Raw genomic sequence first — 23,501 nt, 5'->3', positions numbered from 1 at the left:
CCTGAGTAGTTATGGGACACCCATGCAGCTGGCTGCCACTGCCTAGTGCCTCATCAGCAACTCTGAACACTACAGGACTCAAATGTGAAGGATAGAAAGGAGAATAAAGAACAGGAAAGATATATTTCCTGTGCCCCTGGCTTGTGTTTGTTCTCAGTTTACTTACATACCCATGCATTATTACAGAGTGAGTGATTCTTGAGAAGACAGATTTAGCCTATGGACTAAATTCTTGAGAGTGTTATTGTAGATTCCAGGACTTAACCATTTACATAAAGAAAAGCAATTTATATGTCAAGAATTTCAGTGCTTATAAGTCAGGGATAACTAATGTTATAATATATCACAGTAGCACAATCCTAAAATATACTATGCTTAGGTGTGTGTCTCTGACTATGGAGTGCTTAGTGCAATCCTAAACGCAAGCAGGCAAACCCCTTAACATTCAGGGTGGAAGAACAGCGGGCGGACATGCACGCTCTGTCATTTGGAGGCTGAGATTCAGATAACATGTAGAAATGGGAGAAAAGACACATCTGTCACGTCTTCCAAACTGAGCTGAGGACATCTGCAGCTACTGCCACCATCTCACTCTAGTACAACGGGAAAAACAGATGTAAAAATAGAAGTGATATATTCAACTATTAACAGTGAGGCAAAACTGAATATAGCAGTCTGCAGAAGCACTGACGTAGAACGGGAAATGGCTTCTTCTAGGGCAGGCTGTCTGCCTTGAGTGGACAACACGCCAACAAACTAAAGATGTTTCCACTATCCATGTCACCCCTGACTTTTTAATAAGGGATTAGGAGGAAGAGAAAAGCGAGAAGGTTACATACCGACTGAGAGCAAGTAATACCCTCCTCACAGAAAAGTGAAAGAGCTCATTTGTTCAGAAGAAAATGCCTCCCTGGGAGCTTCTCACTCACCACGTGAATTATCTTCTCTTTATCAGATTTACGAAGAGGCTGCACAGCTGTGTGCAGAACAGGTAAGAATTTTAATAATGAAAGTGCTGGATGAGAGGACGAAGATAGCATAAAAAAGATGAGGAAGATTCTAGACCCAGAAAATCACTACCCTGGTTCCTGTCAGTGTCACTGCTGCTCCACCTGGGGGATGCCGAGAGTCCACTCACGTATATTCAGTAGGGCAATTCAGTGGAGAGTCTTTATCACGAATATCCATTCATGAGTGAATTGCTTAGGTGGAGCTTTTTTGTTGTTGTTTGAAATATAATTCATGCATCATAAAATTCACTCTTTAAAAGGGTATGCTTTAGTGTTCTTTAGTATTATCCACAAGCTTGTCCAACTATTACCACTGATGCCAGAACATTTTCATCACCCCAAAGAGGAACTCCATACTCATCAGTGGTCACTCTCCATCCCCTCCCAGCAACCATAAATTGACTTCCTGTCTCTATGGATTTATAATACCTATTCTGGATATTTCATAGAAATAAAATCATAATATGTGACCTCTTATGCCTGGCTTCTTTTACTTAGTAGTATGTTTTCAAGGTGCATCCATGTCATAGCATGAATCAGTACTTCATTCCTTTTAAAAAATAATTATTTAATAATTTACCTATTTTAACATAAATAACTCAGGGCATTTAGTATCCTCACAATGTCGTATAATCACCAACCTCTTATCTAGTTTCAAACCATTTCCATTACTCTAAAGTAAAACTCCTTACCCATTAGGCAGTTTCTCCCCATTCCTCCTCCCCTTAGTCCCTGGCAACCACCCATCTATGCTCTGTATCTATGGATTGATCTATTCTGAATATTTCATTTAAATGGAATCACATAATATATAATCCTTTGTATCTAGCTTCTTTCACTTAGCATAATGCTTTGGAGCTTCATCCATGTTGTTGTATGTATCAGTATTCTTTTTAATGGCTGAATAATTTTCCATTGTATGGATATACCACAATTTGTTTATCCATCATCTGCTGATAAATATTGGGTTCTTTCCAATTTTTGGCTATTATGAATAATGCTGCTATGAACATTCACATACAAGTTTTTGTGGACTCATGTAAGGTTTAAGTATAAATGCCCAATCTCTCTCCATTCCCATTTTCATGAGGCAAATACTTTAAATTCTTTTAGTGGTTTCTTCTGGTAATTATCTGATGTTTCTGGCAATAAACTTATACTGCTTTTAGAAAACCAGCTTTAGGGTTGCACACGGTGGCTCACTGCCTATAATCCCAGCACTCTAGGAGGCTGAGGTGGGCGGACTGCTTGAGCCCAGAAGTTTGAGACCATTTTGGGCAATGTGGTGAAACCCTGTCTCTACTAAAAATATACAAATTAGCCAGGCACAGTAGCGTGTACCTGTAGTCCCAGACACTTAGGAGACTGAGGTAGGATGATCACCTGAGCCTGGGAGGCAAAGGTTGCAGTGAGCCAAGATAGAGCCACTGCACTCCAGTCTAGGCAACAGAGTGAGAACCTGTCTCAAAAAAAAAAAAAAAGTCAATTTTAGATATTATCTCTTAAGTTCCAATTATGGAAGATGAGCGTTTAGTTTTATGTCCCCCCATGTGCAAATGCACACTCACTTTATCCTCCCATCTTTAATCTCCATTTTTGGTTAGATCTAGAATTGGCATTTACATTGTTATGACTATGCATTTATAGCATTTATAGCCACGTCATATACAAAGATTATATTCACTTCATCATACTTTTTCCCCTTAGGTTCTAGATGACCTAGAAGGGAAAATTTGCTTTACTTAAACATTTTCCTCAGTTTCCTATGTACTAATTAATAGTTCATCTTCAAATTCTGCAAGAAAATGAAAAATCTCTAGATATATTAAAACACACTAGACATTCTACTGTTTTCTTGTCAGCATCCACTTCCCTATCTTCTGATAAGAGTGATTTGAATCTGAAACCAGGGACAGGGACATGACATGAGGCACAGTGTGGGCAGGGAGCTCACAGCCCACTATGAGGAGGGCAGAGCTGACAGGGAGGGAGCCAGCGAGCAAGTGACCTGACTTGCCTGGATGACACCGTTCAACCTCTGCATTCTGCCATATCTTTACACTTTGCAATTATATGCAACAAATAAATCCTTTTTCCTGCATAAGCCTGAGCTGTGCTTCTGGTGCTTACAATCCAAAGGGGTAGTAACTAACATGGACACCGAGAATAGGGGCTGAGCCACTTCTGTGCATCTATGTAGGTCTTTGAGGAACTCTCATTTCACTTTTAGCAGGAGATATGCATAGAGTCTTTTCACTTTAGGTCAGGACTTAAAGTAGTGTTAGTCTAATGGAGGATCGATTTCAGAACTAAGGATCCCCTCAAATACAGGTTCTTGTCCTTGACAAACAGAAAATAAACTAATAGTTTCAGAAATGACTAAATATGAAGACAATAGCAACACCAAGCACATTTTATCAAATACCTGGTAAAGCACATTTTGAAAGGCAACCAGGATGTTAATTTCATGTCACATAACCATTTCTTGCACTTGAATATTTTTCAAAGTATATTCACATCCAAAACTTCATCAGATCCCCTCAGCCTTCTTTTTTCATAATGACCCACATTTTGAAGTCACTTTTAAGCATAAAAACAAACCAAAATATATTTTATGAATAATTATCTGTTTCTTCTAAATAAAAGCCCTAAAATGTTTATTCTTCCTCAAGTCTAGTTTACTTACTTTTCTAGTCCGCGCTCCTGAATTCTGTTTTTTTTTTTTTTGAGACGGAGTCTTGCTCTGTCACCAGGCTAGAGTGCAGCGGTGCAATCTCGGCTCACTGCAACCTCCGCTTCCTGGGTTCAAGTGATTCTCCTGCCTCAGCTTCCCAAGTAGCTGGGACTACAGGTGTGCACCACCATGCCCAGCTAAGTTTTGTATTTTTAGTAAAGACGGGGTTTCACCATGTTGGCCAGGATGTTCTCAATCTCCTGACCTCGTGATCTGCCCACCTCAGCCTCCCAAAGTGCTGGGATTACAGGCATGAAGTGGCGCCCGGCAAGCTCTTCTGAATTCTAACAATAAACAAACAATTTATGTTTCCCTAGCTTTAGGGGAACCATGAGTCTTTTTTCTAACTTGTTTCCTTTTTATTCCTACTCTGTAGCCATGGCTTGTTCACCTAGCACACTGGTCCTTAGCACAGTACCTTACACAAAACATGTCTGTGTGGAGTCCATATGCCTAGTTTCGAATCTCCAGCTCTGTTACCTACCAGCAATGTGATCCTGTATAAGTTTCTTCATCTGCAAAATGGAAACAATACCTGTCCCACAGAATTGTTTAAAGATTAAATGAGATGTATGCAAAAGAGATGCGGCAAGCATGCAGTAAATGTTAGCTGCTAGAATTTGTTGGTTAAAAGAATGATCTCTGCTTAACCAGTGCTCCTTGCTGTTCATTTCACATGAGAAGCTTGTAAGACACAGCTACTTGTTCACTGTCTAGAATCTAAGCCCTACAAGGGCAGAGACTTTGCCTTATTTATTGCTATATCCCCAGCAACTATCATATATCTGGGACATAATAGGTATTCCACAAATCCCTATTTGTTGAATGAATGACTGGATAAATGAATGAATATAGGTAATACAGGTATAATTTTACTGCTATTCTGACTTTATGAATGAGGAAACAACATCTCAGAGAGGTCAAGTTGCTTGCATGAAGTCCCACAGAGAGTTAGAGAGGGATTAAAACACAGTTCCCCTGCCTGGTTGTTCTTCTCTTTCACCATATCACTTACTAGGCCTTTATTTCATTATCCAAAAATTCAGGTGCGGCATCTAATTAGCTACTAAGTCACAATTTTCAAGGGCTAAACATGATTCTTAAATTTTAAAACTTACCGTGGTATCCACAGCCTTGACTTTCTCTGTGGGAATGTGCTTTGGTTCAGGTTCTGTCTGCGACAGCACCACACATCCCTCAGCCCCTAAGGTAATGATTACCACCTGGCAGCCCCTTCTCAAGAGCACTAATGCAGCCTCCCCAGCATCTGCAGCGCTGTTCACTGTGAGGCCAGTTAAAATCTCAGCCTGGAACACACAAAAGTCAACAGAAACAGTGGTGAAAATAAGTAACCCGGATCCACTTCCAGATTTGTTTTTCTAGAAAATGTCTCCCTTCTTTTTTGTAATAACCAATGCAATGGGAACCTTGATGGATACTGGTACAGGAAAATAAAGCAGTAACAGTGATGACAAAAACAACCTATAAAAGACATTTCAAGCAATAACAGTGATGACAAAAACAATCTATAAAAGACATTCTTGGGACGACTGGGGAAATTTGAATGTGGCTTGGATATTAAATGATAGTATGGAATTACTGACAATCTTCTTAGGTGTGATAATGGTACTGTGGTTCCTCTTAGGAGATGTATGCCAAAGTATTTGGGGTGAGGTATCATGTTGTCTGCAACTTATTCTCAACAATAAAATACTTTTTTTTCACTTACGTTTCAACAAAAACAAAACTAAGTACACACAGGGAAGAGGAAAAGCAAATATAGCAAAATGTTAACAAATGTTTAGGTGAAAGGTAGTTGTTCATTCAGCTTTTCTGCACATATAATAATTTTAACAAAGAGTTAGGGGCAACAAAGGGAATTCTATCAAAAAAAAAAAAAAAAAAAAAAAGGAGGGTTGGAGGAGAGGCAGGAAAGGAGAAAGGAAAGGGCCACTGCCAATGATTTTGGTATAAATTGCACCTGTAAGTTTGGCACCTAAGGACATAATTCTTCCAAGCCTCTCCTGGGCCATAACCCCTCTTCTCAAATTTCCAGTTTTTGCTTTCCATGTTTGCAGACTACTCGTTTCTTTTGTTTTTGCCAGAGAAGATGGAAGCAGATTAGGAGAGGTACTGACAGGTAGCAGAAAAAGCAATGCCCTGGCATTCAGGAGACCTCTCCTACTCACTCAGTCTGTGACCTTCCCCACATCAATTACGATCTGTAAAATGAGGGAGCTCAACAAGATCCATATTTTTCTCCCAATTTCTCTTTCAATGTACTAATTTTTTATTCCATTCTAATGCTTATTTTTCTACCGAGTGATTTAAAAACATTTCCATGACCATTTAGGTTTTCACGACTTCTAATTGGTTGTTTTTCATATTCGCATGTTGTTGCTTCAATTCTGTGTTTCTTTCACAAAATTTTTTCTTCTTTCATAATGAATGTTAATCTTAATTACACTATTTTAAAGTATTTTTTGCCTTGTTTATTTATTTAGAGACAGTATCTTGCTCTATTACTCCAGCTGGAGTGCTGTGGCATGATCACAGCTCACTCCAGCCTCAAACTCTTGAGCTCAAGCAATCCTTTTGCCTCAGCCTCCCACATACTGGGACTCTAGGCATGCCCCACCACACACAGCTCATCTTTTATTTTTGTAGAGACAGGATGAGGTCTCATTATGTTCCCCAGGCTGGTCTCAAACTCCTGGGTTCATGTGATTCAACTGCCTTGGCCTCCCAAAGCACTGGGATTACAGGTATGAGCCATGGCGCCTGGCTGAGTTTTATTATATGAATTTCATCTTGGGCAAATTCATCTGTAGGTTGTTGATTGTGCTGCGTGAACTTCATAGCATTATGTTTTTCATTTGCAGGCTCACTTTGTTCACTGTGAGTTGGAAAGCTGTCACACCTCAGCTCCTACCTGGTTGATGCCTCCTTTTCAGTGTTTTTTTTTTGGTTTTGTTTTGTTTTTGTTTTGAGACAAGAGTCTTGCTCTGTCATCCAGGCTGAAGTGCAGTGGGGAGATCTCAGCTCACTACAACCTCTGCCTCCCGGGTTCACGCGATTCTCCTGCTTCAGCCTCCTGAGTAGCTGGGACTATAGGCGCATGCCATCACACCCGGCTAATTTTTGTACTTTTAGTAGAGATGAGGTTTCACCACGTTGGTCAGGATGGTCTCGATCTCCTGACCTCGTGACCCACCCGCCTCAGCCTCCCAAAGTGCTGGGATTACAGGCGTGAGCCACCGTGCCTGGCCCTCAGTGGTTTTATAGTAGCTTCCGCCAGGCACACAAGAGTCTCTAAACCAGAACCAGGTATTATATTGGCAATAGGGAGTTCTTGCTCTGCTGTTTCTGGAGCTACTGCCAGTCCAGTCACTAAGTCAGTGGTTGGCTTGGTTTACTTCTTGGTCAGAGGCTGTGTCTCTGTCCTGCTAGCTCCTCAGGTTGGGAGCCTTAAATATGCTTCAGGCAGCAGGGGTAGCAGGTTCCTCCACCTTTTACTGTTAGCGGGGAGCCACAGTCTAGCATGTATGGTTTCCATCCGTGGGCTCGGCTCCAGCCACCTATAAGTGGCACACTTTTAGTGCCCATGACTCACAGTGGGTGAACTTCCTGCCACCTCTGCCTGTTTCTGGGGTTGGTGTACAGCCAGCATATCAAGGGCTGAATGCTCTGTGAGGCTGTTCCATTTCTGATCTGTGGACTTATTTATCTTGTTTTAGAGCTTGTGAGTATCTTTTCATTGTCTCCATTAATATTTACATATCAATGGTTTGTGTTTGGAGCAGAGTATCATAAGCATGAATTTACATTATTGCTGTGATTAGAGTTCATCAATAAGAACATTACACTTTTTTTGTTTTGAGACAGAGTCTCTCTGTAGCCCAGACTAAAGTGGAGTGGCGCGATCTTGGCTCTTGCAATCTTCGCCTCCTAGGTTGTGGTTCAAGCAATTCTCCTGCCTCAGCCTCCTCAGTAACTGGGATTACAGGCATGTGCCACCATGCCCAGCTAATTTTTGTATTTTTAGTAGAGACGGGGTTTCACCATGTTGGCCAGGCTGGTCTTGAGCTCTTGACCTCATGATCTGCCCACCTCGGCCTCCCAAAGTGCTGGGATTACAGGCGTGAGCTACTGCGCCTGGCCCCAGAACATTAAGCTTTTAATGTTTTTCTTTCTTCTATTAAGTTTCTGAGACCAATTTCCTTAAACACCAGAGTTCTTTCATTTATTTATTTCATAAGCATTTACTAAGTGCCAGCTATGTGCAGGTACAGTGTAGCAGATGTTATTTTCCAAAGATAACTGTATTAACCTATATCATATCACAAATCCTGGTTTTACACTGTGCCAATGACAATCTTCTAGTAAGGGGTGGGGTACTAGGGTGGACCTTCCTGCTTAAATCAATAGAATGAGTCAGAAGTGATGCCGTGTTACTTCCGAAGCTAACTCACAAAAGCCAATATGGCTTCTGTCAGGTGTCTCCTTCTCTCGGGAAGCTGGATCTTGAAACCCAGCTACCATATTACGAGGAAGCCCAAGTCACACATAGAGGCCATGTTTACGTGTTCCGGCCAACAACCTCATTATGCCCCCAGCCGAAAGCCAGCATCAACTGTCAAGCATGTGAGTGAAGAAAACTTCCAGCTTTCAGACTTTGTGTCTTCCAACTGAAGCCTGGGGCATTGTGCAGGAGAGTCAAATCATGCTATCCCCTGTGTGAAGTCCTGACACACAAAAACTGGGAGTGACAATAAATAATTATTGCTGTTGTAAGCCAGTACATTTTGGAAGTAGTTTATTATGCAGCAACAGATAACTATATACACAGGGATAGCCATCAGGGATACAACAGTGAATAAGACAGATGTCTCTGACCTCATAGAACTTGTAATTGAATGGAGAAGACAGAATAAATGAATAAGTAATTTGAGGTGTGATGAGCATTTGAGTAATAAATAGAGTGCTCTTCAAGTATCTAGCAGGAAAATTTAGGCCAGTTTGGCAGTTGAGGGTACTCTAACCTCTTATTGTGAAATGGTCACTATTTCCCACAATTCCTTCTTCCTAGCATGGTGGTTGCTCAAAAATATTGCATAACCTATTGTGGTTTGTTAAAATTAGTTTCCTTGTAGCAGTCTTCTTTCTTGTTTCCTCTATGTTTTGAGAGATGAAATTATCAAGAAAGCAGGTCAAGAAATCCTAAAAGCCTTCATTCAGCCTTTAAACCAAATGGAAAATTAGGCTGGGTGCAGTGGCTCATGCTTGTAATCCCAGTACTTTGGGAGGCTGAGGCAGGAGGAATGATTTAGCCCAGGAATTTGAGATTAGTCTAGGCAACATGGCGAAATCATGTCTCTACACAAAATTAAAAAATTAGCCAAGCATGATGGTCCCAGCAACTTGGGAGGTTGAGGCGGGTGGACTGCTTAAACCTGGGAGGTAGAGGCTGCAGTGAGCCATGATGACACCACCGCATTCCAACCTGGGTGACACAGTGAGTTCCTGTCTCAAAAACAAAAAGTGGAAATTTAACTATTATGGTTCATTAATTTCTTTCTCTCCATGTTGCATTCACCAGTGTGTACACCTGCATCCCACTGACAGGCAAGAGCTCTGTTCTAATGCTGTCTGGAGTATAAAAAAGGAGAAATATTGAAATTTTCTTCCTAACAATATTTAAGAAAGGGTGGTACAATATCCTTTCTTACTGTACCAGTTGATAGATAGTCTGTTCAGATGATACATCATGACACAGGGTCTTTGCTACTGGATGTAGCAGATCCTCCAGGAGTTGTACACTAATTAGGGTTGCCAGATAAAATACAGGAAGCTCAGTTAAATTTGAATTTAAGATAAATGACAGGTAATTTTACAGTATAAACTTGTTAGGTATGTTATTTATTATCCATCTGAAATTCAAATTTAACTGGACATCCTGCATTTTTACTTGCTAAACCTGGCAACTTTAATATAGTCCTCAGAATATGAAATAATTAGAAAACAAAACACCAGTAGTGTGAGGGCAAGGAACGGACTAAAATTAACTGAGGTTTGATAAGTGCCAGAATATGGAAGTGACTCAGAGAATCCTTTTTTTCCCCCTAGGATTTACTAATTTCCTTTTCTCCACACCCCAGTAAACTGAAAAAATCCGTTTTCACCATGCCTGAGAATTCACGTCATCAAATTGATGTGGTTAGTTCCGCCCCTTTGCTTTATCCACTTGCATGAAGTTTTGGTTTCTCACAGAACAAGCAAAGCAATTCACCCTTACCTCACTTTCATTGCAGCAGAACACATCTGAGAGGGTGTAGAACCGGGGATCCAGGTCAGCAATGGCAGGGGCTGGATTGAACAATGTTTTCACTACAAAGGAATGGAAAAGGGGGTGATTATTAGTTTTCATTTTTAACATGGTGCATTTACAGACATTCAGTAGGGAAAATCCCTGAGTTCATTTTTGTCTTCATCTGGTTAAATATCCACTTAGTTACGGATGTAGAGAAAAGTCTGAAATCTCAGTTTCCACGACAGCTGGGTACCAATTCCCTACTTCCATTTTCTCTACTTTGCACTTTACAACATTTCAGCTTCCAGGGAAAACAGCAATATTACAGTCAATGTGATTGTAGAGTTAAGGCAAAGGCAACAAGAACATTAGAGAAAAGTAAAAATGCTGTGGCATGAAAGTACATGTGTGAATGTGAACAGGCTGGTGGACATTTTTGTGGGTTACTTTAAGGGCTTGGTTTCAAGGCTAGTTCATAAATCCATTTTCCAGGGAAGAAAAGGAGATGATAGGAAATAAACAACGAAAGGTTCAGAACTTTCCTGGTGGGAACAGTAAGCAGGAAGCTCATGTGCATATGCATATTTTATACACCTATGTATGTCTCCCAAATATATCACAATTACTCCTGCAAACATATGCACTTACACAAAAGCTGACATTCTTGGCTTCTGTGAGCAATCTGGGAATATAAAAAAAAAGATTGAGAAAGGAGGAGGAATTCAATCAGAGGCTGGTGCTAGCTCAGACTGAGAGGCTACAAGAGAAGGATAGATGGGAATAGCAGACACAGGGAAATGAGAATATCATGGTCATTTTTCAGAGGGAGGAAAATGAGGCTCAGAAAGATGAGGTCATACATCTCAGGTTATACACTGGGACACAGTGAAGATGGACCCCTACTCAGGGTCCTCTGGCTTTAAGTTCAGAGTTTGGTCCACTCTAAAAAAAGCAGTCTCTCTAGGCCAGGACTCTGTCCACACCTACACATGCCTCAGTGACAATTCACAATATTTTAAAACACCCTTTGGTTTGGGACTTTGTAAATGTAGATATGTATATTTCAAGTCTTTAGAAATTACATTCATAGGAAGTTCCTTCTTTGTCAAAGCACTTATTCACTTGAGTACTCAACTAGATTGGTTAGTCTTCTTTTTCTCAACCCAGGTCCACTGACTTGCATGCTGTCTCATTTGACTATAGACCCATAGTGTAAAAATCTCTAGCTGCAGTTCTCAGAAACTTCAAGAACAGTGGTTTGCAAACTTGGTTGCATATCAGCATCACTAGGAGAGCTTGTGAAAATGCCTAATTTCTCGAACTGACCTCAAACCCACTGAATCAGAATCTCTGGGGGTAACATCAGGGAATCTGCATGTTTACAAGTTCTCCAGGCGGCTCTCACATAGCCAGCTTGGCACTAATCCATTCCACATTCTTGGGGACTAATCAGCATGTGGCTAATGAAAACTGTCTACTACTTCAGCCTGGTGAGGACATCTACTCTACTTCTGCACCTTCCTTGGTCTTACCTAACATTTTAAGCATTTTGATTCAGTCAGTGGGTCTTGTCCAGTATAGGCTAACACTATTCCCACATTTTTGTTACTTTAGAATCCAGAATGTCCACCCACAGAAATTCTATGGTATATTTTTGGCTGCTCAGATTTTTGTATAGAGTTATTGTGCAGCTTAAATTAGAAAACGGATGTAAAAGCCTAGTGTAAACTCTAATCTGCTGTACAAATGTAAAGGATTATTACTGTTATTATATTGTCCTTTACAGATAGCCCAACACCCTCGCCTGTCCACCCATCTCTTCTGCCTTCTGCTGGAGTTTGTAGCCTGGCAACAGTCTCTCTCATTGGTTCTCTCACTTCTGAGAGGTCTTAGAGATGTCAATTACACATAAAGACTCTCATTGTCCCATATTCTAACACATCACTTAAACTTTTTAGGTTTTCAGAACAATATACTGTTCCCAATTTTCCTCAAGCATTAAGTGGAAACAACTGCTCGCCTAGCACATTCATCAGCATTTGAGCACAGATTAGAGTAAGCTACAAGTGTGGAACAACATGGTAGAGCCATTCTTAAAGGATCATTTTTTTCCCTCAAAAGATGCCTGGTCCTGCAATTCCTTTTCTAAACCCATCCTATAGAAATCCATAAGCATACAAAGATGATATACAATGTTGTTTATATAGCCCTGTTTGCAATAGAAAACACAAAAAGAAACCAACGCATTTATTAAAGGGGATTAGTTTAAAAAATTATGACATAGGCCGGGCTCGGTAGCTCACGCCTGTAATCCCAGCAATTTGGGAAGCTGAGGCGGGTGGATCACCTGAGGTCAGGAGTTTGAGACCAGCCTGACCAACAGGGTGAAACTCTGTCTTCACTAAAAGTACAAAAATTAGCCGGGCATGGTGGTGCGTGACTGTAATCCCAGCTACTCTAGAGGCTGGGGCAGGAGAATCACTTGAACCCGGGAGGTGGAGGCTGCAGCGAGCCGAGATCGCGTCATTGCACTCCAGCCCGGGCAACAAGAGCGAAACTCTGTCTCAAAAAAAAAAAAAAAAAAAAAAAGAATTATGACACATGCCTGATGTAAATCACTACAGTTGTTAAAAAGAGTAAAGTAGATCTCTGTTTGTCAAAGAAAGACTTCTATAATTTATTTATAAGTGAACAAGGCAGTTTTGTACTACCCACCCCCAACTTTTTGAGATGGCTCTGTCACCCAGGCTGGAGTACAGTGGTGCAATCTTGGCTCACTGCAACCTCCACTTCCCAGACTCAAGTGATCCTCCCACCTTAGCCTCCCAAGAAGATGGGACTACTGTGCCCATCACCACGCCTGGGCAAGTTTTTTCTTTTTCTTTTTCTTTTTTTTCTTTTTGTGGTAGAGATGAGGTTTTGCCATGTTGCCTAGGCTGTTCTTGAATTCCTGGGCTCAAGTGATCCTCACACTTTGGCCTCCTAAAATGCTAAGATTACAGGTGTGAGCCACCATGCCCAGCCTACTCTCCCTTTTTAATAAGAACAAATAACAAACTCACATAACTATATGTGTATTTACACTTATACACTTACACAGAAGAAAAAAATGTTGGAGAGGTTTCTCACTAAACTAATGAGCCATTAGTTATAAAAAACTGATGGGACTAAATTTGACTACAGGTTAAGTGCTGTATGTAGCAAAGACAACACTCTTAAAACATACAGTATCTAGCCGGGCGCGGTGGCTCAAGCATGTAATCCCAGCACTTTGGGAGGCTGAGTTGGGCAGATCACAAGGTCAAGAGATCAAGGCCATCCTGGCCAACATGGTGAAACCCTGTCTCTACTAAAAATACAAAAATTAGCTGGGCGTGGTGGCACATGCCTGTAGTCCCAGCTACTCAGGAGGCTGAGGCAGGAGAATCGCTTGAACCTGGGAGGCAGAGGGTGCGGTGAGCTGAGATCACGCCACTGCACTCCAGCCTGGTGACAGAGTGAGACTCTGTCTCAAAAACAAAAACAAAAACAAAAACATAGTACCTTACATCAAAAAACAGGTATACTAAAAATGAAGTGTAACATCTGGGTTTTGCTTCAACATAATCCAAGGTGGCAGTGCAGGGTAGGGAGCCATGAGGCAGGATACAGATAAAACAAGATTGGCCATGTGCGACAAAAACAAGCAACAGAGAAAAGATTCCCTATTTAATAAATGATGCTGGAATACTGGCTAGCCATATGCAGAAGAAAGAAACTAGACCTTTATCTTTCACCATATATAAAAATTAACTCAAGATGGATTAAATATTTTAAATGTAAGACCTCAAACTATAAAAATCCTAGAAGAAAACTTAGAAAATACCCTTTTGACACCGATATTGGCAAAGAATTTTTGGCTAAGTCCCCCAAAGCAACTGTAACAAAAACAAAAATTGACAAGTGGGACTTAATTAAACTAAACAGCTTCTGCATATAGCAAAAGAAATGGTCAACAGAGTAAAGAGAAAACCTAGAGAATGGGAGAAAATATTTGCAAACTATGCATCTGACAAAGGTCTAATATGCAGAATCTATAAGGAATTACATAAATCGACAAGCAAAAAACAACTCCATTAAAAAATGGGCAAAAGGCCGGGCGCGGTGGCTCAAGCCTGTAATCCCAGCACTTTGGGAGGCCGAGACGGGCGGATCACGAGGTCAGGAGATTGAGACCATCCTGGCTAACCCGGTGAAACCCTGTCTCTACTAAAAAATACAAAAAGCTAGCCGGGCGAGGTGGCGGGCGCCTGTAGTCCCAGCTACTCGGGAGGCTGAGGCAGGGGAATGGCGTAAACCCGGGAGGTGGAGCTTGCAGTGAGCTGAGATCCGGCCACTGCACTCCAGCCTGGGCGACAGAGTGAGACTCCGTCTCCAAAATAAATAAATAAATAAATAAATAAATAAATAAATAAAATGGGCAAAGGACATGAACAGACATTTCTCAAAAGAAGACATACGAGTGGGCCAACAAACATATGAAAAACTACTCATCATTTCACTCATCATCAGAGAAATGCAAATCAAACTATAATGAGATAGTTTGCTAAGAATGATGGATTCCAGCTGCATCCATGTCCCTACAAAGGACACAAACTCATCCTTTTTTATGGCTGCATAGTATTCCATGGTGTATATGTGCCACATTTTCTTAATCCAATCTGTCACTGATGGACATTTGGGTTGATTCCAAGTCTTTGCTATTGTGAATAGTGCTGCAATAAACATACGTGTGCATGTGTCTTTAGAGCAGCATAATTTATAATCCTTTGGGTATATACCCAGTAATGGGATGGCTGGGTCATATGGTACATCTAGTTCTAGATCCTTGAGGAATCGCCATACTGTTTTCCATAATGGTTGAACTAGTTTACAATCCCACCAACAGTGTAAAAGTGTTCCTATTTCTCCACATCCTCTCCAGCACCTGTTGTTTCCTGACTTTTTAATGATCGCCATTCTAACTGGTGTGAGATGGTATCTCATTGTGGTTTTGATTTGCATTTCTCTGATGGCCAGTGATGATGAGCATTTTTTCATGTGTTTGTTGGCTGTATGAATGTCTTCTTTTGAGAAATGTCTATTCATATCCTTTGCCCACTTTTTGATGGGGTTGTTTGTTTTTTTCTTGTAAATTTGTTTGAGTTCTTTGTAGGTTCTGGATATTAGCCCTTTGTCAGATGAGTAGATTGCAAAAATTTTCTCCCATTCTGTAGGTTGCCTGTTCACTCTGATGGTAGTTTCTTTTGCTGTGCAGAAGCTCTTTAGTTTAATGAGATCCCATTTGTCAATTTTGGCTTTTGCTGCCGTTGCTTTTGGTGTTTTAGACATGAAGTCTTTGCCCATGCCTATGTCCTGAATGGTACTACCTAGGTTTTCCTCTAGGATTTTTATGGTATTAGGTCTAACATTTAAGTCTCTAATCCATCTTGAATTAATTTTCGTATAAGGAGTAAGGAAAGGATCCAGTTTCAGCTTTCTACTTATGGCTAGCCAATTTTCCCAGCACCATTTATTAAATAGGGAATCCTTTCCCCATTTCTTGTTTCTCTCAGGTTTGTCAAAGATCAGATGGCTGTAGATGTGTGGTATTATTTCTGAGGACTCTGTTCTGTCTCATTATAATTTTTTTTTTTTTAGCAAACTATCACAAGAACAGAAAACCAAACACCGCATGTTCTCACTCATAGGTGGGAACTGAACAACGAGATCACTTGGACTCGGGAAGGGGAACATCACACACCGGGGCCTATCATGGGGAGGGGGGAGGGGGGAGGGATTGCATTGGGAGTTATACCTGATGTAAATGACGAGTTGATGGGTGCAGCACACCAACAAGGCACAAGTATACATATGTAACAAACCTGCACGTTATGCACATGTACCCTACAACTTACAGTATAATAATAATAAATAAATTAAAAAATAAATAAATAAATAAATAAATAAATACTAAAAAAAAAAAAAAAAAAAAAAAAAAAAACTATAATGAGACACCATCTCCCACCAATCAAAACAGCTATTATTAAAAAGTCAAGGGCTGGCCATGGTGGCTCACACCTGTAATCCCAGCACTTTGGGAGGCCGAGGCGGGCGGACCATGAGGTCAGGAGATTGAGACCATTCTGGCTAACACAGTGAAACCTCGTCTCTACTAAAAATACAAAAATATTAGCCGGGCATGGTGGCAGGTGCCTGTAGTCCCAGCCACTCGGGAGGCTGAGGCAGGAGAATGGCGTGAATCCAGGAGATGGAGCTTGCAGTGAGCCGAGATCGCGCCACTGCACTCCAGCCTGGGTGATAGAGCAAGACTCCATCTCAAAAAAAAAAAAAAAAAGTCAAAACACAACAGATGCTGGTGAGGCTGCAGAGAGAAGGAAACACTTATACACTGTTGGCAGGAACGTAACTTAGTTCAGCCACGTAGAAAGCAGTTTGGAGATTGATTTTCAAAGAATTTAAAATAGAGCTACCATTTGATCCAGCAATCCTATGCCTGGGTACACACCCAAAGGAAAACAGATCATTATACCAAAAAGAAGCATGTACTTGTATGTTCATCACCATGCTAGTCACAATAGCAAAGACATGGAATCAACCTAGGTGCCCATCAATGGTAGACTGGATAAAGAAAATGTGGTACATATACACATGGAATACTATGTAGCCATAAAAAAGAATGAAATCATGTCCTTGGCAGCAACATGGATGGAGCTGGAGGTCATAATCCTAATCAAATTAAAACAGGAACAGAAAACCAAATACCACATGTATTCACTTATAAGTGGGAGCTAAATATTGAGTATGCATGGACAGAAAGATGGGAACAACAGACACTACGGAGTACTGGAGCAGGGAGGGGCACAGGTTGAAAAGCTACCTATTGGGTACTATGCTCCCTACCTGGGCGCAATATTCCTATGTAACAAATCCGTATATGAGGGCCCGGCACGGTGGCTCATGCCTGTAATCCCAGTACTTTGGGAAGTTAGGGCAGGTGGATCACCTGAGGTAAGGGGTTCAAGACCAACCTGGCCAACATGGTAAAGCCCCGTCTCTATTAAAAATACAAAAATTAGCTGGGTGTGGTGGTGCAGGCCTGTAATCCCGGCTACTCTGGAGGCTGAGGCATAAGAATCACTTGAATCTGGGAAGTGGAGGCTGCAGTGAGCCGAGATCATGCCACTGCACTCCAGCCTGGGTGGGCAGAGTAAGACTCTATCTCAAACAAACAAGAAAAACAAAATCAAAACAAAAACAAGTATGCACATGTACCCCACGGTGTCTAAAACAAAAGATTGAATTTAAAAGTAGAGAAAAAGACTGGCCACATGTTGGTAACTGTTGAAGCTAAATGATAGTATAGATAGGTTTACCATACTATTCTCTGTATGTCTATATATATTTGAAAATTTCTATAATAAAAACAAATTTTAAGGAAAAAATTACATTAAAATTTAAGTATCAATTGCTAGAATAAGGAATTCTATAATTTTACTGTAAATACTGTATAAAAATCAATCTTATTTGCCTGTACTTTACTGAGGGACAGCATTCTTCAATAGTAACTGGATACATAGGCTTAGAGTCTGACTAGTAACTAAATTTAGAGGAAAAGTGTAACTGCCATAAAGAAAGGATTCTTCTCGGCTTGTGCTACCACAAATAAGCATACTCTACCACGATGAAAGAAACATAAATTAGCAGATGCAGCTAATCAAAGAATGCAAATCTGTAATAGACAAGGTGGAAGCCATTATGTCATCCTGGGACCAGGCAGAGCTAGAGAACACAGAATGTACCATGGAGTAACTTGGAGTTGCAGAGGTGACTGGCAGCACCCAACAGTAATTATTATTAATTGTAGTGTCAGATGAACTAAACTCCTAGTTATCTTAACTGCATGTTAATGGATAGCACAATAATGTCAGTAAGGAACTGGTGAGGCCTGGAGGAGCAGATGTATAGGCTAAAAGGCAGGAAAACGAGGCAGAAACTCTTTATGATGTTGTCAAGGAGGGCAGGGGCTGGACAGTTAGGAAGGCCCTAATAATTAGCTCAGAGAAACCAGGGAAGAAAATCACCCTAAGTGAAGATACTGCGAGCATGTTGGGATACTCAAAGTACTGGCTTTGCTGTCCATTACTCCAGAGGCTCTTTTCTGTGACTTGAGCAGCAAGAACACTCAAAGCTTGGGCTATGTGCTGGACAATGTCACTGTGAAAGTCTGGATGACCAGACAAGAAGTTTTGCTTGCCAAAGGCAAAAGGACTAAGTGGCATTAAAAGATACTTTGTATCATACTGATAATTTAACTTTGGCAATTTTACAATCTCAATTATTTATAATTGTTCATGTACTGTTCCATTTGCTTGGAAATGGATATAAAGACCAGAACCAACATGCATAATTTCATCACAAGCAGCTGCAGCATTAGCTCTTTGGTGGGCCTACCTCATAGCATTGTGGCCTGGTGAGGATGGGGGCTATACAGGGCTACCGATTTTTGGTGTTGTAGCTGCTATGTCTTTAAAATCGATGCTTTCATTTTGATAGAGACAGAGAGTTTTGAGACAGTATATTCAAAGATGTAGGGATCTTTTCCTCTGGATTTTCATGACTGATATATTAGCATAATCTAGTTATACAATGTGCTTAATTCAAAATTCACTACTTGTAAGAGGTAAAGATAATGGAACTGTGATAACAAAACCCATAGACGATGATGATGATGATGACTTTATCATCTTTCTTGAAGATGGAATAATGCTGTTCAGCACATAGGCAGCTTCCTGGGGCAAAGGGTAGGGCGCTCAATGCTTAAGAGATCATTAAGCCCACTCTGCTCTGGGATCAGTCCAAAGTGACGTGAAAGAACCCTGAGAGCTGTCAGCCCAATTCTGGTTTCACAGAAGAAAGTGACGTCCACAGTGAGGAACTGACTTACTTGACTGAGATCCCCCATTTGCTGATTATGAATTTAAAGCCATATTTCATGATTCCCAAACCAATGCTCTCCTTTCATTATACCAATCTTCTTCTTCTTCTTTTTTTTTTTTTGAGATGGACTCTTGCTCTGTCGCCCAGGCTGGAGTGCAGTGGCGCGATCTCGGCTCACTGCAAGTTCCTTCTCCCGGGTTCACACCATTCTCCCACCTCAGTCTCCTGAGTAGCTGGGACTACAGGCGCCCGCCACCATGCCCGGCTAATTTTTTTGTATTTTGAGTAGAGATAGGGTTTCACTGTGTTAGCCAGGATGGTCTCAATCTCCTGACCTCGTGATCTGCCCATCTTGGCCTCCCAAAGTGCTGGGATACTGCTCTTCTTGCATATGAGAATGATGATACATTACACACACACAAACACACATATACACATACACACACATACCCTCCTCATGGAATAGAATCTAAGCTGCATCTGGTTAGTATCTACCAAATAGGGACCAGCTGACTTGGCCAGAGAAAGCCATCTGACTGGAGGACTTCTGGACAGATGAGTGTGTGTGCTTGTGTGCGTGTGTGTGTGTGTGTGTGCGCGCGCGCGCACCCATGTATGTGTTCTGTTGGAGTCACAGTGCTGAAAACACTTTAGAGCCTTTTCTCTGTTTCTTGGGCAGAAAAACACATAAAGCTTAGGCCACGTGCTGGACAGTGTTAACATTTATGGACTTGACTTTTCTAGAGATACTCTTCATAAAGGCTCAGTTTGTTGGAATCAATGGGTTGTGGCAGTTTGAAGTGCGGTTTAAACTAGGAGACAGAACTTGGGTCTTAGAGTCTGAAATCATGGTTTCCATAACTTAAAGTGTGACACTGGTTGAACAAATGACTTAACTTCTCAGTCTCAGTCTTCTCACCATTAATCTGAGAGAACACTACCTGCCATATCTTTGTCATAAGGTTTTTCTGAGGATAAAATGTGTAAGAAAGTACTTCGTAAGCTGTAAAGTACATATAAATGCATGATATTACTATTTCTGATATTATTATATAAGGAAGTTCATGCAGAATTAATAGCAAGGCATGCTGGCTCTTAGTAAAAGTGTGAAGTAGGCCAAGTGGTCTGTGACCCACTGTTACCTACCCACCTTCCTGCTGCCCTGGGTCCTCCAGCTCCCAAATGGAAGAGCTACACGGAAGGGGATGGAGGAAGCCTTTCTGGACCCAACCCAATGACAGCCCCAGGGTAGGCTGCCTGCCCATCCGGATTACTCTATTCTCACCTGTGAAAGGTTAGATCCTCAACTGTGGCTGCCGTACCTTTCTCTCCTTCACAAGCTGGGTAGGTAACAGGCAACTAGACTAGGACAGAGGAAACAGTGATCTCTGAGCAGCAAGGGATAGTAGGAAAAAAACAGAAGTACACGAGAATACGCTTTGATCTATACAAAGAAAGACAAGAGCAGGAGCAGGGTGGCACCCTGTATTCACATCACTCTGCTGAGATGGGCACAGTGCAGAGAATGCGTAACCATAAGCATTAGACTTTACTGTGACACTCTGAGAAAATGGAACCAAATGGGTTTTGGCTTAGAATTCTTTCTGACAGCTTCAAGTCCATTAAAAATACACTAAATGTCAGTGAAAATTTACCACAGCATGTTGTTTTGCCAAGAGGAAAATTTGTGAAATCAGGATGAACATTTAAAAATTCTCCACAAAATCATTTCACTGACTTATTTTCCATTTATTTCTATGTAGAACACTGTACACTTTGGGAGAAATCACTTATATAAACACACACACACACACACACACACATACACACTGTTCTTTTTCTTTTTTCTTTTTAGTTTTGTATCTTGAGAAAAAGTCAATGTGGTTCTCTACTTTATTCTTAAAAAAATCACAGAACTATTGCCACAACATCAAGAAGTCATCATGTTAGAGTGGCTACTATTTATTTTGAATTTTTTCACCAAATGATGCTTGATCAGGATATTATCCTAACTTTAAAGAGAGAAGTGGATGGAAGAGAAAAAAATTGGGATTTACCACCATGTACTACACCACGCTTGGCATCATATTTTATTTTATTCCATCCTTAGAACAATTCTGCAGATGGAGTATTTCTATATGCATTTTACTGACAAGGCTCAGACAAATCAGGTAATTCTGCTAGGACCACAGGCTGACAGGGACAGAAATGGGATTTTAATTCAGAAGATGCTTTCCCCACTAGTCAGTGGTGAAAAAGAAGCAAACAAAGAAATTATCTGGATTCTTAAAAAGTCTGTTATTTGCTGGAGGTGAGAGAAGAGGAGTGACTGGGAGAGCAGATGAATCAAGATTAGCTACAGGTTGATAACTGGAAGCTGGGTGATGGATTTCCTCGTACAATTCTGCTGCTTTTGTAGGTTTGAAAATTTCCAAAATCAAAGGTCAAACAAAAGAGGCAATGTCAATGGATATTGATAACATAGAAAATATTACATATAAACAATCTTTTGTTGTTTATTGAAAATGATAAAGTTTTACGAAAAGGAGAAAAAAACCTAATCTTCAATTCCTAGAGATGTTTGTCAAAAAGTAACTGGGCTGCCCCAGTTAGTTTTGTATGTATGTATGTATTTGTATGTATGCATGTATTTGTATGTATGTATGTATGTATGTATGTATTTGTATGTATGACATGCAGCTTGACCTCTGCTTCTCAGAGTAGAAAACATTTCACCACCTAATATGTACCTTGGACAAGCGGCTGCTTCAGGGATTCTTTTTTTTTTTTTTTGCGATGGAGTCTTGCTCTTGTCACCTAGGCTGGAGTGCAGCAATGTGATCTCAGCCCACTGCAACCTCCACCTCCCGGGTTCAAGCGATTCCCCTACCTCAGCCTCCTAAGTAGCTGGGATTACAGGAATTCTAATTCTACTTGTACCATTTCTTCCAACTACATTGAAGATTTATATGGAGGGATTTTGGAAATGCTACTCATGTTTTTTTTTTAACCGTTTGTAAGGTTCTCTAACATTATCAAGAACCACAAGACTATGAATCTCACAGATGGAAGAAAGAATATTTTACTACAGAAAGAGTATTGCTTTGCTTAACTTAAAATTAAGACGGCTAACTTTAAGATGGCGATAAAAGCTTTTATAGAAACAATGACAAATATGTATAATTACCTCCACTCCTGTGGGCCATTGTTAGGGCTTCCAAAGAAGTTGCTGGAGTTATTTCGAGCTGGCAGACCATGACTTTGGCTCTACTAATGACATTGGCTGCTGCCCTCAGGTCCTCTGTATTCAAAAGTAAATTTGCTCCAGCCACTATGACAATGATATTCTGGCCTATAAAGAAATTCCACCTATTTATATTAAAACTAAACAAAGCCAAGCAATGATATTCTGCAGTGTTATGAATACAATCACCCTTGTAAAGTCATTATACAAAATGTGTTGTAAGTATTAATTTTAACATTTCTAGGTTATTCAGCTTGAATTTTGAGTTCCAAATGTATGTTTTGTAATATCTCTGTAAGATTCACATTATTCTGATCACCTTAAGCAAAATCTTAAAAAGATTTTCCCAATATTCTTATATATAAAGAATATTAGTTGAGAAATGACATATAACATACTTTAAACATTTCTTCTATAGAAAATAGCTGGTATATGTATGTGGTAAAGGTTCTGAATCCTAAATGACAGATGCTATAGAGACGAATATAAATAGGAATAAACTCGTATGACACTGTAGTATGCAAGCAGTTCATGTGTACCCTATGGTATTCTAAAAAGTGATGCTGTCAATCAAAACACATTTAAAATATCTAACAGATAGAAAATTGTATCAGATATAGAAGAGAGAGGGATACCTGGCTTATACTATAATGGATCAAACAGAAACAGAACTAAGGATTCTGATATATTCTTATTACTTGGACCTGCTGTCTTTAATCCCACCTGAATGAGGGAGGGGTGGTGGTGCATTTCATCTGTAAGGTGAACCCTTAAGAGCTGTGCTGTCCAATATGGTAGTCATGAGCACAAGCCCCACACAGCCATTGAACATTTGAAATGTGGCTAGTCCTGGCTGGGCACAGTGGCTCATATCTATAATTTCTAGCACTTTGGGAGGCCAAGGTGGGCAGATCACTTGAGGTCAGGAGTTCAAGACCAGCCTGGTCAAATGGTGAAAACCCATCTCTACTAAAATTACAAAAATTAGCTGGGCGTGGTGGTATGTGCCTGCAGTCTCAGCTACTCGGGAGCCTGACGTGTGAGAATCGCTTGAACCTGGGAGGCAGAGGTAGCAGTGACCTGAGGTCACGTCACTGCATTTCAGCCTGGGCAAGAGTGAGTGAGACTCTGTCTCAAAAAAAAAAAAAAAAAAAGAAAAAAGAAATGTGGCTAGTCCACTCAGGTGTGCTTCAAGTAAAATACAAGTGGATTTCAAAGATAGTA

General features: G+C 40.6%; 1 protein-coding gene across 1 annotated transcript in view; it reads right to left on the bottom strand.

Annotated features, from left to right (window-relative positions):
* Positions 1 to 23,501, bottom strand: part of LOC116273016 (ribokinase-like) — a gene marked incomplete at its 5' end in the record, with an annotated part of 80,840 nt that overhangs the window by 42,586 nt on the left and 14,753 nt on the right. The window contains 3 exons of the mRNA XM_031661955.1: positions 4,863 to 5,051; positions 10,040 to 10,131; positions 22,221 to 22,385. Coding sequence (XP_031517815.1) covers positions 4,863 to 5,051; positions 10,040 to 10,131; positions 22,221 to 22,385 — 446 coding nt within the window. The remainder of the gene's footprint in view (positions 1 to 4,862; positions 5,052 to 10,039; positions 10,132 to 22,220; positions 22,386 to 23,501) is intronic.

The sequence above is a fragment of the Papio anubis genome, unplaced genomic scaffold (assembly GCF_008728515.1).
Source record: "Papio anubis isolate 15944 unplaced genomic scaffold, Panubis1.0 scaffold309, whole genome shotgun sequence".
Lineage (NCBI taxonomy): Eukaryota > Metazoa > Chordata > Mammalia > Primates > Cercopithecidae > Papio > Papio anubis.
Note: the sequence above shows the minus strand (reverse complement) of the source record. Positions and strands in the feature narration are given on the sequence as shown.